The 17,228-nt window shown below is 29.8% G+C and overlaps 1 protein-coding gene and 1 non-coding gene across 2 annotated transcripts; one reads left to right on the forward strand and one right to left on the reverse strand.

Annotated features, from left to right (window-relative positions):
* Positions 1–7,769: 7,769 nt before the first annotated feature.
* Positions 7,770–12,157, reverse strand: LOC100243012 (probable prefoldin subunit 5-like). The gene is made up of 4 exons (XM_002267613.4): positions 11,728–12,157; positions 11,530–11,633; positions 8,348–8,425; positions 7,770–7,961 (listed from the first exon to the last, which is right to left on the reverse strand). Exons 1-4 carry the CDS (start codon positions 11,915–11,917, stop codon positions 7,878–7,880), a joined length of 456 nt encoding a protein of 151 aa, XP_002267649.1. The 5' UTR covers positions 11,918–12,157; the 3' UTR covers positions 7,770–7,877.
* A 466-nt stretch (positions 12,158–12,623) lies between these two features.
* Positions 12,624–12,695, forward strand: TRNAT-UGU (transfer RNA threonine (anticodon UGU)). Its single transcript has one exon. It is a non-coding gene; the product is annotated as a tRNA-Thr (tRNA).
* Positions 12,696–17,228: the final 4,533 nt, after the last annotated feature.

The following is a 17,228-nucleotide window of genomic DNA, read 5'->3' on the forward strand; positions in this document are numbered from 1 at the left end:
GGCAAAAAAAAAAAAAGAAAAAAAAAGAAGAAGATGCTAGTGAGATAGGTGATAATTCTACTAAATTCAGATTCTAGTTCAACTGGGTTATCTTAAATAAGTACAAGAAAGGCAATAATATGGGGAATGATTTGATTTAGCAGAACAATTAATGCCACCTAGAATCTAGTAAAGGGGAGCAACCTCACAAAACCCAAAACCCCCAATTCATCATTTGACATGTCTTGTACTTTTATACATGTTGATTATTGCAAAAACGAGGGATTAATCACTTAGAAAGCAAAAGTGATGGGTCCCCAATGGTTAATAAATGGGCCCCTTTGGAAGACACTTAGCACGGTGAAAAGTGAAAAAGTTGTCATAATATTGTGTTTTGACCATCTTCATTGGGCAAGTTGCAACTCGCAACTGCTTGAGAGCTGCTTGCTGGCCCAGATTTGGAGGGCCTTGGCGATTATAAATGGGCCACATGCTATAACTAAAGTGGTTGTGGGCTCTCGTAGTTGAGTGAGCACCTGTAACTTTGGGCCATTTTCAAGGGTACAGGGTGAGTTTTTATCTTTTTGTTGGACATCAAGACTCAAAAAGCCTAGACATTGACCTGGTTATCCTCCTCCAAAGTAGGTATGTTGCAGCCGAGGAAGCTTTAATGCCCATTTATGTGTAATGACATGATTATAAAGAAAACATATACAAGCTTCTTGTAAGTTTCAATCCTTTTGTTGGATATCAAGACTCAAAAAGCTTACGCATTGGTATGATTATCCTGTATGGGTCGATGCGGGAGTACTTGTTGTAAAAGCGCTTTTTAACTTGTAGTGTTTGACAATGTTTTTTTATTATGAAATACATAAAAAAAAATGGGAGAGTTACCCGATAAGGTAGACGGGAAAGAATAATTACTAGGAAGACTTACTCATCTCAAGGATTTTTAGAGGATAATTTTACCCTTTAATATGTTTTTTATATTATTTATAAATAAATTAGCGATTGTCAATGATGTGGGACCCATACATGATAGTAAGTACAGGTTGATAGGAAATCAACAGTACATTTCTCAATTCGAAAAAATTATTGTTCACTTTTAAACAATCAAGTGATTGTTAAAAAATTTGCTATATTTTTTTTCAAAAAATTGAGATTTTTTTAAAGAACCTTATAAAAAAAAAAAAATTTTAATATCTCATAAATAAAAACCATATCCTAAAGTTATTATATCGTTTTATATATGGAACATATAATTAAAAGCTTTGTTACCATAATATAATGAATAATTATTTTTTACGAACACTCATTAATTGAATAATATATAAATATTCAATTGACTAACACACACCTATTAAATGGAATAACTCACAATTATTCATTGGGTAATATAGCACGTGAAAAAAATTAAATTATGTTGTAATATATTGAAATGATAGTGTATTTATATTGTAAATATAATGCATTTATGTCGTGCCTATATTTCATTACAAAAGTAATAATTCTAAAAATATTTATTCATATCCTATTGGTATTAACATATCGTATCAATATATTAACATCATTTATCTAGTGTATTGAAATTATTTGATAATTTTTGTATATCTATATCTATATATATATAAACTATGAGTCTCGTGAATTCAAATTAGTATTTCATTTGGTTTCAAAAATTATTTATGATATAGGTATGTTGTGAAATATGGTATGATCATATAAAATTATCATTTTTATAAAAAATTTCAAAAATTTCCTAATTAGGTTTTAGTGTAATGTATTGTAATGTAAGTGTATTTATATTGTAATTATAACATATTTTTGTTGTACCTATATTTTATAATAAAAGTAATAATCTTGAGGATCACTTTTTATACCTTATTAATATTCAACATATCAAATATATTAACATCATCCACTTGATGATGCATTGAGAAAAAAAAATTTATATATGAAAATTAAAAAAAAAAACACTATGCAAAGGAAAAAAAAATCATATAAAATTTAAAAATTATTTTATTATAAAAATAAAAATTGATTAAACTTCCTTCATCATTTTCTTATTCTTTTTAGATAATCTGAGTGAAAAATTAAACATTTTATCTTCTTTGAATTTAATACAAAAACATAATTTATCAATTTAAAATTATATATATATATATATATATATATATATATACATCATTTTTTCTTAATAAAATTAAAAATTAGAAAAAAAAAACAAGAAATGATATTTTAAAAATATTTTTTAAAAGTATTTTTGTTTTAAATAGTAAATTTAAATAACAAATTATATATAATTGTAAGGATTAAACCCAAAATTTTTATTTAAAATTTGAATATTAATAATTACAATAAATATGGGACCCACATACCATAAATGTCTTGACAAATCAAGTGAAGTGCTTTAAATGCTTTGAATTTTAAAAGTTTTAGTTGAAAGTCAATTTTGGTATTTAAACCTATTAAAGTCCTTCCCAAGAATTATTAGAAAAGCCACTCTTTCTAGTAATTGTTCCGGCCCAACCCATTGTAATTCTCCCTAAAAAATTTGGACGAAGTACAGTGTTTTTATAAAACATTTTTAGTATTAAAAGTGTTTTTGGAGAAAAACACAGGTTTGATAAAAATTAAAAAATACTTTAAAAATGGGAAGAACATTGTACTGTTTTTTGGAGAGCACTTGGAATGTGATGAATGTGATTGTTGTTAAAAATGCTTTTAGAGAAAACACTACCACTGAAAAAAAAATTTGAATAAAATATTATCAATGGATTATAATTATGATTATGATTATGATTATAATGGATTCCATTACCAACACTATTAAGGATAATCATTTAGTATTTGAATTAAAACAAAAGCACTTTGATATAGTGTTTTTGGTAATGTGTTATATAATAAAAAAATGATATCGATTTTCATAAATATATCAATAGTTGATTTTTATGGATATATTAGGGTATATAAAAAAATATTAATGAAAATTTTTATAAAAAATTATTGATTGGACGAAAATTGACCAAAAAAAAAAAAAACTCAATAATTTTACTAGTTTTTTTCAATATTTTTATGACTTTTTTCTATCAATTTTCGTCCAAATCATTATATATCTATATCTATATATATATATATATATATATATATATATATATATATATATATATATATATATGCATTTATAACAACAAAACACATTAGGTTTATGGTAGAGACTATCCATTTCATTCTCAAAGTCTTAAGTTATATTTAGCTTTGAAAAAGCAATCTTACCATAGAAACGGAAAAGACAACAGTGTCACATTTAATATGTTGATGCCTTAAATATTGTCACAAATGATATCAAGTGTGTTTGATAGTAATATTTAAAAGCATTTTTAGTCTTTTTAATACTTAAAAAGTAAAAAATTGTAAGTGTTAAAAATATTAGAAACACTTTCTAAAATAATTACCAAGCAGATTCTAAATATCGGTGCAAAAATATTAATATTTAAAATATTTTTAATTAAAATATTTTTTGATGCTCTAAAAATAATTTTAGAAAAATCATCATTCAAATATTTCTCTAAAAAGTATTATAATTAATTTTCATATTTTAATGATGCTTTTTAAATTTTGCAAAAAAATTTTATGTTAGAAATGTTTTTTTAAGAAACTGTCAAATAGAATCTAAGAATCACTAAAAAGTGATTCTTTCAATTGATTATTATTAGGGAGTGCTTCCAACTTCCAAGTATTATAAAGTGTTTTTCAAAAGTGCTCAAACGGGCTCTAAGTTGTCCCAATGATTCTTTAGTCTTTAAAAATTGTTTAGATTTTTGCTAAATGTTTAATTTTTCTAATCTTCTAAGAATTACTTCTAAAATGTTAAGTAGTGGAAATTTTAAGAAGACATAAATTTTGAGTTGTGAAAACAATCCCATGTGGGCCTAATTTTCAAAATGCAAAGCTTAGATTGAGAGGGTTGAATTGAGTTTGAGTTTGGGCAGTTGAACCCAAATCTCCATCTTGTGAATTTCTATTATATTTTTATTTATATGATCATATTTTTAAAGTTTTTGTTTTATATTCTAAAAAACGCTTGAAGTTGTAGTGGATACATCTAATATTTATATCACATACATGAACTAAAAAAAGGTAAAATAATTAAAGGGAGAATTATTTGAAAGTATTTAACACATGCTATCCTTCCTTCCACTTTCATATTAGGGTTCTTCTAAGTGCCCATATTTGTTGAATACGTCATCTGATTAAGTGAGGGTAGATTTGTAATTTTAAACCGCATTTTTGTCGTGAACCACATAGAGCTCATATTCTTACTGATTTTTAATTTTTCTTTTTCCCTAATGGAAGAATAGGATTATAGTAAATACCCAAAAAACATCTTCCATTTTCCTGCATTTTTCTCAGAAACCAAACAGAGCCCATAAACCCTCAACACATCCACTGTTATTAAAACTCCTCTCTCTCACTTCCTAAACTCTATCCACAACAACCCAAATAAAAATTTGGCAATTACTTACTGGCACTCCTAATAGAACTCCAAATCTGGGAGAAAGCCCCAAACACTTGAGGCAACGTGGAGGTGATTTCGATGGAAGTAACCCCGAGGGCTAGGGTTTGGGGGTATCCGGGCTTGGAGTCAAGCTTCATCTCGAGAATGGCGAGGTGGGCGTTGGCTGTGTCGAGCTTCCCTGACGCATCCACTATGAACTGGTCCTTCTTGCAGCAACTGAAGGAGATGACTCAAAAGAGGGCGGCTTGGAGGTCGTCAATGACTTTGAGGGAGGCTTCTTGGGGTTCCATTCCTTGGGATTCGTAGTGGGCAATGAGGCTTTTTGGGGGTTCTAGGCCATGGAAAAAGATCTTTGAAAAAATTACAGAAGATGATGGAAGGAGGTTTAGGGTTTTGGGGGTTTTTTATTTTAAATTACAAATTTGCCCTCACTTAATCACTTGGCGTGTTGAACACAATCAAAATATAATGACAATAATAAATGTTTTTATTTTCCAACATAATCAAAATTTTCCTATGTTTTTAAGGTTTTTTAAAAATTTCAAAATAAAGAGGATTTTACAGTCATTTATATTTAAAGTAATTTTTGAAGACTTCGAATTTGAAACATTTGTAATGAGAATGACGTGGATTATATATTTCCAACTCCTACAACATTACAATTGGACTCTTCCGGTGGTTGAGGGAAGACTCCTCACTTTGGGTCATTTTCAAGGCTATAAGGAAAAAGGGCATAAAGGAGTAAAAAAAAAGGGGGGGGGAAATGCTTGCTATATATATAAAGTTATATAAAGGTATGTAAAGTTTTAATATGATTTGGATAAATTAAAACTATCCTTAAAGATAAGAGAGAATCAGTAAATAATAATGGGTTTACTTTCCTGAAAGTGAGGAATGTCATTCCCATTCCTTGAAACGGAATTAAACCTACATTTACTATAAATTTAAATGTTTAAATATTAAAAAATAAATAATTATAACAAATCCATATTTATAAAATATTAAATTGGAGCTTTAATATGTACAATAAAATCGATTTTTTTTTAATATAAGATCATTATAGCAAATGCATACATTTCGATTCCTTACCAATCATTATAGTAAATGCATATATTTCGATTCCTTACCAATTGTAAAGCCCAAGGAGGAATTATTTTTATTTCATTTTCATTTCGTTTCTTAACAATTTTATAATTTTTATAAACACCTTATGTAACACCTAGTCGTTAGATTTTATTCACTTTGGACTCGAAAACAACATCCTCATTATGTCCCTTAGGATTATAAGGCTAAATAGACAAATACTTTTCATAAAACCAAACATATCCCCACACTAGGGTTAAGGATTAACTCGATACCATTTGTAATAACTTATATCTAACCGTATAAATATTATTTGCTTTGATCCAAAGGGATCCTCACGGATTTAAAACACATCTACATGATTAAAAGGAACTCATACTTATACAGTATTAGAAATTTTATCTCCTATCTCATATGAGATATCATACTTTGATGAAATTTTCAAGTATAATTTAGTTTTCCTATCATTATGATTTCCTTCCTTTTCCTCATAATTATGTGAACATGTCATAAATGTAATCTATCAAGACTCCCATTGATTTCATTCTTAGCACTAATGTAAACACGACATTAGTTATAAGCATATATTTATATGATTAAAATCTTATAAACAAGGTTTAGTATAAATTATTTTCAATGACCATGGTAATAAAAACACTTCTAGAAGTGATTTTATTATTATTTAAAAACAATAGTTAAAAACATATTTTAACAATTTTCAAAACCCATTTTAAAAAATGTATTACTAAAATGGGTTTATTACATTTTACCCCCCAATCTATAGTGTGCTTTGCACATTATCCCATCGAGTTCAAAATCGAGCAATGGACCATTCATCCTTTATAATTACATGCAATGTGCGTTTCTTGAAAGACGCTGTTATTTTTTTGGACGAAAAGGTACGTGTTCTCTGTCTGACCAAGGGCAAAATGGTCAATTTAAAAAACCCTAAACAACCCTCCTCTTCCTTCATTTTTCTTCTTCTCTCTTCATTGTTTCTCTCTCCTCCCTAATCCTCAATCCTCAATCCTCTCTTTGATGAAAAAGCCCAATTGGGATGATTGCATTTCTTGAAATTTCAACTTGAAACCTCAATTATGGTAAGTATTTAGAGATAGGCTTTGAAGAAGGATGTGATAAAAATAACAAAAAACCCAAATTCCATTTTATTTGAACCGATAGCTCTCACAATTCAACAAAATCAAGTCTATGGCTATAAGGAGTTGAAATACCTTCTATTCACAACCAAAGATCTAAAAAAATCAAGCTTTTTGGAAAAACCCAAATCAAGAATTTGGAAATTCTAGCAATTCTACAAATTTTATGAGAAAAACTTAACAAAACCAAAACTTTTCGTTGGTGGGTATCTTTTGATAAGTGAAAAAGAGATGCCCAAATACTTATCTAGCATCGATCACAATGGAAAGGGGGAGGAGAGAGAAAGAGTGAAGAGAAAAGTAGAAGAAGAAGAATGAAGGAAGAGGGGTTGGTTAGGGCTTAAAATTTTTTTTACCCTTTTGCCCTTGATCATGCGGAGAGCACATGCCTTTCTATCCAAAAAAATAACTTTGTCTCTCAAAAAATTACATATTACATGCTATTATAAAAGATAGAGGGTACATTGCTTGATTTTGAACTTCAGGGGCAATGTGCAAAACACGTTATAGGTTGGAAGGTAAAGTGTAATAAACCCTACTAAAATTAATGGTGTAATTTCTACAAATTAGCCCAACCCAACCCGAAATTAAGTCTTTGCAACCCTAACTGAAACTCCATGGATTCTTCAATTTTTTTTTAACATTTTCGGAAACAAAAAAATAATTTTCATTTCTCCTACCAATTCCTGCTACCAAAGAAGCCCTATTCACCTAATACTATTTCTGATCGGTTGAGGGCACCAGGTGCACAAAAATCCAGTTAGCAATTGGCATAAAAAGCCCAATGAAACTAAAAAAAAGAAAAATCAAACTCAAAAACTTTTAACTGAAACATTCAAGGAGAAAATCTGAAAATTTCTGCCATTTCCTGGGAAATAAGGAAAAGGCAAAAGGGAAGAGCCAAAGTCTCTAGTTGAGGGGAATGATTTACTGAATGGACACAAAGCTACAAACTCACTCTTTGACATCAAATATGAAACAGGAAGAAATTGAATGGTTCTGGCCGATTTTTCCATCAAAAATACAAAACATGAACAAAGGAAAATGAAATAAGATTTGCCTGTTTTGTAGTTTCACATACCAGTTCCATATCAAAAGGATTTGAAATTCAATTAAATATTACCGGGATTATGAATTCCCTATGTTGCTGCACCTAGCTGCTTCAGCTTTGCTTGTAAAATTACCCCAGCTTCATCTGCTATGCTTTTCTTTTTAGTTGCCACCTGCATTTTGAGATTTTTACACTTCTCTTCTTGAAGATATACAAAAATTAGATTGGGCAGCATACAAACACCAAATTTGATGAAATTTTGTCTTTCCACGCCCCAACCCAGCAATTCTGGATACAATTTCAAGATAATGCTAGTACTGGATATTTCATCTGGATACAATTTAAAGCATTTGTAAGCAGTTATAACTTCTTACTGTAGTGCTTCTTGCCCCTATCTTTACTGAAAAGCGTTTTTAGTCTGAAATTTCTTGTACTTTAAAGTGTTTTATTGCATAACCGAACACCTAAAGCAATTTAACAGAAAAAAGAACTTCTAGGCTAAAAAAGCTGTGCTAATGGGATTTTAAAGGCTAATGCAAGGATTTATGCAAAATATACCTCAACAAGTTGGTCATAATTAGACCTCAGCAAGTTGATCTTACGCTCACAATAATCTTTGCCTTCAGCCATTGTTTTCTGATTCAAACAAGAGAAACAAATCAAGCAGAAATATCCATCAGAAGAATAAAAACGAAATTAAATTAAAAGTAAAAAAGGAACACAAAACAAAACAAGGCTGGGGTAGAAAAGCATTCAGAAGAAAGGTAAACAGGCATGAACTACTATATTTTGTATAGAAGTGTCAGCTGAAGATGCATTTTCATATTTTTCTCCTCTTGATTTTTTTTTTCTTTTTTCCCAATTTAGTCAAATGCCTGCTATTGTACTGGAATTATCCACACAATTCACCAATTTGCAAAGGAATTCCAACTCTTGTAATGCCATCCTATTCAAGTTCTTTAGAAGGTTATTTTGTTGCTGAGACAAAAAAAAAAAGACATGAGTTCATGAATCTTGACATAACCAAGCAAGACATTTCACTCTCAGCAAGGCATAAAACTATGGGGGCAAAATAACAACTGTGGAGGTAAAATGACTTACAGTTATGCAACTAAATCAGGCCTAAAACCTTACAACTACCAAAAATATCTACCACCCTAATTGGCATTGATTAAGGTGTTCCAAATCCAAAATGCAACCTTATAGAGCAACCATAGTCTTAATAATTAGTTAGTCCTTCATTTTTGTTGCTTAATTTCTGCCAAAGCCAGTACATGCATAATAAGAACCAAAACATGAAAAAAGGATTCAAGTAATAAACCCTGAGTGGTTAAGGACTGGTGGTTAGTTGTGCTGAGCTGAGCTGAGTGGAGTAGTGGTTCAGAAGACTAGCTGGAAAAAATAAGCAATAAATGACAAATTACAAGCAGACAAAGCATTTTTCTAGTAAATCGATATGTATAACCAATGTGCATCTTAAGATTTGTGATACATGAATTCACCATGTACATTAGGTGCACACTTGACTATTTTGTAACAGCTTAAAGAAAATCCAATTTAAACAATTCTTTCCTAAAAAAACTAGCATTCTTAAGAGGTACTTTAAAGTTAACATTAAACTATAGAAGCTCTCTTTTGTGTCTTTGCCACCAAATAAAAAACTAGTTAAGCTTGGTAATATTACGGAAACCAATCTTCTATCAAATTAAAAATAATAATTATGGACGCTATGGGAATTGTGATTATGAAGATTCAAATCAGACAAAATCAACAGCAGCCTAAAATGGCATAAATTCCCATAGCCTTACATTACAATTCCTTCCTTTTGTTATAATCTCCAATAGAATCCATTTGACTCCATGGCAAGAAATTGGAAATAGGAGATAAGAGAGAGAAAACTATCTAAGGTACCATTGGATACAATTCTGATTTAAAAGAAAACATAAATATTTTTTTTTTCAAATATGTTTCTAATTTTTATGACTAATAAAAACAAAAATATGTTTGGTAATTATATAGAAAGAAGTAAGAAAGCCTTTATTGGTGATTTTCCAACAATCTGTCAATGATTTTTAATTATTTTCCTACGTTCACAAGTGAGGCATTGGAGTTGTTTGCTTGGTGGAAAGAATGAAATGTGAGTGAGTCAGGAATGTTAATTTAACATTTTAAAATTTGTTTAAACAAATTCGGAATACCTTTATTTTTTTAATATTATTTTTTCCATCAAAATTTTTAAAAACAAAAAGCCAAGACTTGTTGCCAAACATAATTTCAAAATTTTTTGTTTTAGAAACAAAAATGGAGAAGTCTATCAACATGCATCAAATGGATAATGCTACCAGAATATAAAAAGCTTATATGCAAAGATGCAGCTTCCTATGAAACGAAATTTCAGAATTCCACGGTTGTTTTTCCCAAGAAACTCCCAGTTTTCTTTCAAGGTTCAATATCATAAAAGAAAGTCTTCGACAATATCTCTTTTTCTACATGGGAAGGTAAAAGTGTAACGACCATAAAGTGAATGATGATTACTCCAACCAATAAAAATAACAGATACTTATCAAATAAATAAAAAGAAAAGACATAGTTAATAATATCCTAGAACATGTATATGCATTATACATACAAAAAAATTTGATCCTCAGATTTATGCAAATTTAGTAAATATATCTTCCGCCTTTGTTTTTATCATCAAGCATCCAACCCTAAACCTAAAGCCCAAAATACATGATATACACCACAAAAGAAAACAATTAGAAAGTTTGAGTAAGCTTTGAACCAAGCCTAATAAATTTATTTTCATAAAAACCAACCCTTCCTTTACCCGCATTTTCTCGGTAACAAACAGTTTGTAAACTAATCCAGTCCCTAGCTCAGACCAAAAAACCCAATCATTAGCAACAATCAACAGTAGGGAACAAATAAATACAAATATTGAACATGCCAACCACAAAAACCGAAACAGCATAAAACTTCAAGAATTCAAAAACTTTTGATCCTTTCTTTTCACACATTTTATCAACAATGTTGTACCTAGACTAATCCAATTCCTGGAAAATACCAAAATGTATCCAATGCTTAGGAACAACAGGGTGCTAGAAAGGAAACAAAATATGTTTTGAAGCATTGAAACCTAGTGAACCAAATCTGCACCAGTCCAAAAACCAAAACAACATAATTGCACAAAATATCCAGAAAAATAAATAAATAAAAAACCAACCCCTTCTTTTCCCCACATCTTCCTGGCAACCAAAGGGTACCTATACTAATCCAATTCCTGGCTACTACTAAAACACCCAATCATCAGAGGAAAAAAATAATAGAAAATAAATAACTTAAAAAGGGTCAAGGGAATAGGATTTAGGGTGTAAAGTTAATACTTCATAGGAAGCCTAACAACCTACTCAGCTGTACGATCCCAAACGATATGGAACATGCAAATCCAAAATTTTAACTCCTTTCCTTCCCGGCATTTACTAGGGAACTGAACTTTACTTGGAACCATCCAATTTGTAGCTCAAACTTAACAAAAGAAAAAAAAAAGGATCTTGGTTCAAAGACTAACAAATCTACCAGTCATGCAATCCCAAAAATAAAAAAACATAAAAGTTCAAAAAATTTCCTTCATTTCCCTCATTTTCTCGGAAAGGAAACAGTACCCAAAACAAGCAATTAAGCACCTCACAGAAAATAAGAACCGAATCAACAGCAACAAGCACAAAAATCCACCAACTGACCTCAATGAAATATCCAGTGCCAACATCGACCAGCACTTTATCGGCGTCATCGAGCTTTCCAGGCACATAAAGAGACGCCGTGAGAGGCACCAACATCTTCTTCCCTAACATGAAGAGCGCCCACATCAACCATCAGATCACAAGAAATTGAAGAATGGAACAAAAACGAGAAGCGTTTAGGGTCTTGGTGAGAGATGCCTTGAGGGCGGAGAGAGAGGTCGTTGAGGGCGGCGGAGGCGATTTCGAGGCGGGAGGTGGCGGTGCGGATGTTGTTGAGGCTGTCCTGGAGGAGATTGACCTCGAGATCTGTCTGCTCTTTGAGGGCCTTGAGGTGCTCTATGCTCATCTTCTCCATCTCTGGAACCCTAATCCCTGCTTTCGACGCCATGGCTCTTACTCCAGGTGCTGCTACTACCCGACGTCGTTTAGCTTTTGCCTCGGAACTTCAAAGGAGATCGAAACGACGACGTTCGGTTTCTGCCAGTCGCAGCTCCAAAATGTTAGAGCACATATGAAACGACGTCGTTTTGAAGCGTGCCATTTTTCTCAAAGTCCTTAAGCAGGTTGGTGCAATTTTATAAAATATATATATATATAAAATTGGTGTACTAAAAATATTTATTTCTCAGCAAAGAGCTTCTAGCATCAACAGATGTATAAATAAAGAATGGTCATGTGTGGGTGGAAAGTTAATTTAAAAAGAGGCTAAGATACTTTGTCCAAAATTTACTAAACTTTTGATCTTCGTAAGTGGTTGTTAGGATAGCCATTTGACAACAATAAGGTCGATTAAAATAGGTGTAAGTAAAAAAATGAAATTGGGATACTTAGGACGATTAATCAAAGGACACTGATATTGTTTGAACTGCTAAAAATTATTACTCATGATTAATATATGCTCTTTATTGAGATATATTATGCTTTTATGAGACTAATCAAAATGTGTCATGAGCAATATGAAAAGTGTTGAAAACAATTAAAATGCAATTTTATGTTACCTTATAAGAAAACAGAGTGAGAAAAAGCCTGCATGGAGGTAAGAAGCATACCAAAAAAGGGGTAATATTATCTCAAGTATCCACACAGGGCATACAGCCCCTATAGCTCAGTGGTAGAGCGTCAGTCTTGTAAACTGAAGGTCTGTAGTTCGATCCTGCATGGGGGCAATTTATTTTCAGAATTTTCCTGTGCTTATTTTTTATATTTTATGTGAAGGATTAACACCTAGCATTCTAATAATCCAATATTTCTTAGCATTCTAACAATCTTTTTATCTCTTTCCAAATAATGGATAAAAAATACAAAATATAAAAATATGGTATCTCTGTTTATAAAAATAAATAATAATAATAATTTCAATAAAAAAAATACAAGAACTTTGAAACGATTCATCTTAAAAGAAAACTAGCTTTTATAAATTGTTTTAAAAATTGATGTATCCACAAATATCTAATTTAAATTTTTGAAAGTGATTTTTAAGAATATGAATAAGTATATATTTTTTTTATATAAGAGTTGTTCCGTTTTATGTATAAGTTATTATTATATTATATTTTATTTTTAAAAATAGAAAGTGTATTGAAATGAAACTACTAATCATGTACCACCAAAATATAAATAGTTCATGCTCTCTTTATGTGCTCTTAGGGTAAGTATCACTTTGAAATTCCCTCCCCAAATGTATGGAGAGTGTTGCCGGAAAAAGACCGGATTGCCAAATTCCCAAAATATATATGCCAACCCCATCCAATATGGTTTTGAGTTGTCAAGAGGTTTTCTATTCCAAGAGAATAAGGGAAAGAGATAGACTCACATATGAGAATTCTAATCGAGAAAATTGACACAATGTAAAATGAGAAAATTGATAAGAATTTATTAAAGAAAATCGACTTAAAAAAAAAAAATTGGGGGGAAATAGGGATTTTTTATAAGAGTACGACAGTTTTAAAAAATAATTCTTAAATTATCGTAGTGGGAAAAATAATTCCAAATCTACTATAATTTTTGCTAGGTAGGAAAAATGGAATTTTTCATTTTTTAAATCGTCTATTCAAAAGATGATATTTATGACCTTTTAAAAAAAATCTTCTTTCCAAGACACGATTTCTATAATTTCATTTTTATATGAGAAATCGTCTCTTCAAGAGACGATTTAAAAAATATATATATAAATTAAGAAGTGAGAAATTGTCTCTTGAAGAGACGATTTCCAAAAAAAGAAAAAAAAATTCAAGAGATGAGAAATCGTCTCTTGAAGACATGATTTCAAAAAAAAAAAAAGAAAAGGTGAGAAATCACCTCTTGAAGAGATGATTTTCAACAAAAAAATAAAAAAAAAAACCCCTTCAAAAATCCAATTTTTCATTCCCTATTATACTCATACAATAAGACAATTATTGTAAATATATATTATAAAATTAATTAATTTTATTATAAATATATATTATACAAGAGAATAAGGGAAAGAGATAGACACACCATGAGTGATTTCGATTATCACATACGAGAATTCTAATCGAGAAAATTGACATAATGTAAAATGAGAAAATTGATAAGAATTTATTAAAGAAAATCAACTTTTAAAAAAAAAAAAGGGGTAAAGAGGGATTTTTGATAAGAGTACGATAGTTTTAAAAAATAATTCTTAAATTACCGTAGTGGGAAAAATAATTTCAAATCTACCGTAATTTTTGTTGGGTAGGAAAGAGGGAATTTTTTATTTTTTATTATTTTTTAAATCGTCTCTTCAAAAGACGATTATGACCTTTTAAAAAAAATCGTCATTCCAATACACGATTTCTAAAATTTCATTTTTTTATATGAGAAATCGTCTCTTGAATAGACGATTTTCACAAAAAAAAAAAAAATGTGAGAAATCATCTCTTCAAGAGACGATTTAAAATAAATGAATTAAGAAGTGAGAAATTGTCTCTTGAAGAGACGATTTCAAAAAAAAAAAAAAAAAGGTGAGAAATCGTCTCTTTAAGAGATGATTTTCAAAAAAAATAAAAATAAAATTCAAGAGATGAGAAATTGTCTCTTGAAGACACGATTTCGAAAAAAAAAAAAAGGTGAGAAATCGTCTCTTGAAGAGACGATTTTCAACAAAAAAAAAAAAACCTTCAAAAATCCAGTTTTCCATTCCTTATTATACTCATACAATAATACAATTATTATAAATATATATTATAAAATTAATTAATTTTATTTACTAAATTGAATATATAAATAATATACTAAATTTAATATAAGATAAATAATATTTATCTATTATTTTTTTCTTTCATTTAGGAATTAAAAAAAAATGTTATCAATTTTATGTGAAAACTAAATTTTAAAAAAAAAATGACCCTCAAAATCTCCTTGGAGTTGTGTCACCTTTTATGTACAAAATGCTGTTGAAATAGAGAGAGGTGCACCTAGATTAGTTAAATAAAGTATTATAATGGATAAGATACCCTACAAGACTTACTCAAAAGACTTCATAATGTTGTGGTTTATTTAAAATTTGATATGAAATCAGGATTTTGACAAGTCCAAATTAAAGAGCAAGATAGATACAAAACTGCTTTTACAATCCCTTTTGATAATTATGAATGGAATGTCATGCCTTTTGGTCTTAAAAATGCTCCTTCTGACTTTCAAAATATTATGAATGACATTTTTAACTCCCATTTTCAATTCATTATTGTATATATTGATGAATGTTCTAGTATTCTCTGATTCATTAGAAGAACATTTTTTGCATTTAAAAAAGTTCTTCAAAGTAATCAAAACAAATTGAATGGCATGTTCCACTCCGAAAATGAAATTATTCCAAACAAAGATTAGATTTTTAGGACATGAGATTTATCAAGGTAAAACAAAACCAGTTCAAAGGTCAATAGAGTTTGCTGACAAGTTTCCTAATGAAATAAAAGACAAGAAACAATTGCAAAGATTTTTAGGTTGCTTAAATTATGTTTATAATTATTTCAAAGATTTAAGAATCATTTGCGAACCTTTATATAAAAGACTTAGGAAAAATGTATTTGCATGGACTGAGAATCATACTAAGTTAGTTAAAGAAATTAAAAAAAGAGTCAAACATTTACCATGCATTAACATCCCTCCTCTCAATGCTTTACTCATTGTAGAATCAAATGCATCTAATTTAGATTATGGAGGCATATTAAAGTAAGAATACAATAATCAAGTGCATATAGTTAGATATCATTTAGGGATCTGGTTGGGCGTTCATATAAACTATTCAACTATCAAAAAAGAAGTTTTATCAATAGTTTTATGTATTTCAAACTTTCAAAGTATTTTAATCAAAAAAATTCTTTTAAAAATTGATTGCAAAGCTGTAAAAGATATTTTACAAGATGATGTCAAAAATTTGGTTTCAAAATAAATTTTTGCAAGCTAACAAGCTTTACTTTCAAACTTTGATTTTGAAATTGAATTTATTAAATGATAGTTAAATTCCCTTCCTGACTTTCTTACTTGGGAGTTTTTGCAGGATAAGGATCCTTCTCCATCCTAATGGGTACTCTCGTTAGGCCTCAACTTCTTTCATCATCTAAGAAAACCAAAGCTTCATATGCTATGACTTCAAATGTTCCAAATATCTGTCTTTCATTTCCAATACAAACATCAAATTCATTTCAAGTCCTAAGCCTAGACTTTCCTCCTCTTCAACCTTCCAAAAGTTTTATTCAAGCTTCTAATTAACTTCTAAAAGTCTTCTTATTTAGAGTCAATCCAGTCCTAGTACTATTCCAACCATTCCTTCTTCCTTTTCTTTTCCAAACAGTCAATATGTAAAAAAAAAACCCAAAACATTAGAAAATGCTTTCATTGAGTCCGAGTTCAATTTTGAAGAAATCCTAAGAATCCTTCCTTACATCTTTCCTCAAGGAGTCAATTTCAATTCAAATGATCCTTTGAAACCTCATCAATTTTATGTGTTTATCTTAGTTGATATTGATTCAGTTGAGATTACTCATAATATTGATAAAAATAATTCTCAAAGGATTGCATTTTCCAAGTGTCAAATTCTTAGATCATGACCATTGTTAATTGGAATAAAAAAAACCCTTCACTTTCAAAACATTTAGTCAACCTTTGCTTTTGACTTATTACTACATGGACTATATGGATGTTTGGTACAATATGTTTTATTTACAAAGTTACCAACATTCATGGTTTATTCAATTTTCAAGAGGTTGTAATGTCAAATTCCTGCTTAGTTTAAAAAATGGTGGACTTTCTTCGGTTTACTAGAATTCATATTTTCTCATGAGATTCAAGAAAAATTTAACTTCTACAAGAGCAAGACTTCAATGCAATCTATCAGTCAACCGAGACTCTTGACGTTATGTTCCAAACTAAGAATTCCATGGATTCTTACATGGAATATTATAAAGAAACAAGAACAACCTCTTCATTTTCCACTTTCTCTTTCCATAGAATTCAACATCAAATGGTGGGATAAATTCAATCAAGAGTTCATGTGTCAACAAAAGATTTTGCAAATAGTTTCAAGGCTAGGAACAACAAATTCAAAAGATTCAGCAAGCTCTTCTCAAGGGTCAACTCAAGCAGAATTCCTAACTTTGAAAAGCAAATGTCAAGCTTCATTAGTAGCTGCTATAGATTTAGAATATATAATTTATGGTGGACCTATGGATCAACCTAGATAAATATATCTTTAA

Source organism: Vitis vinifera, chromosome 10, assembly GCF_030704535.1.
Source record: "Vitis vinifera cultivar Pinot Noir 40024 chromosome 10, ASM3070453v1".
Classification (NCBI taxonomy): Eukaryota; Viridiplantae; Streptophyta; class Magnoliopsida; order Vitales; family Vitaceae; genus Vitis; species Vitis vinifera.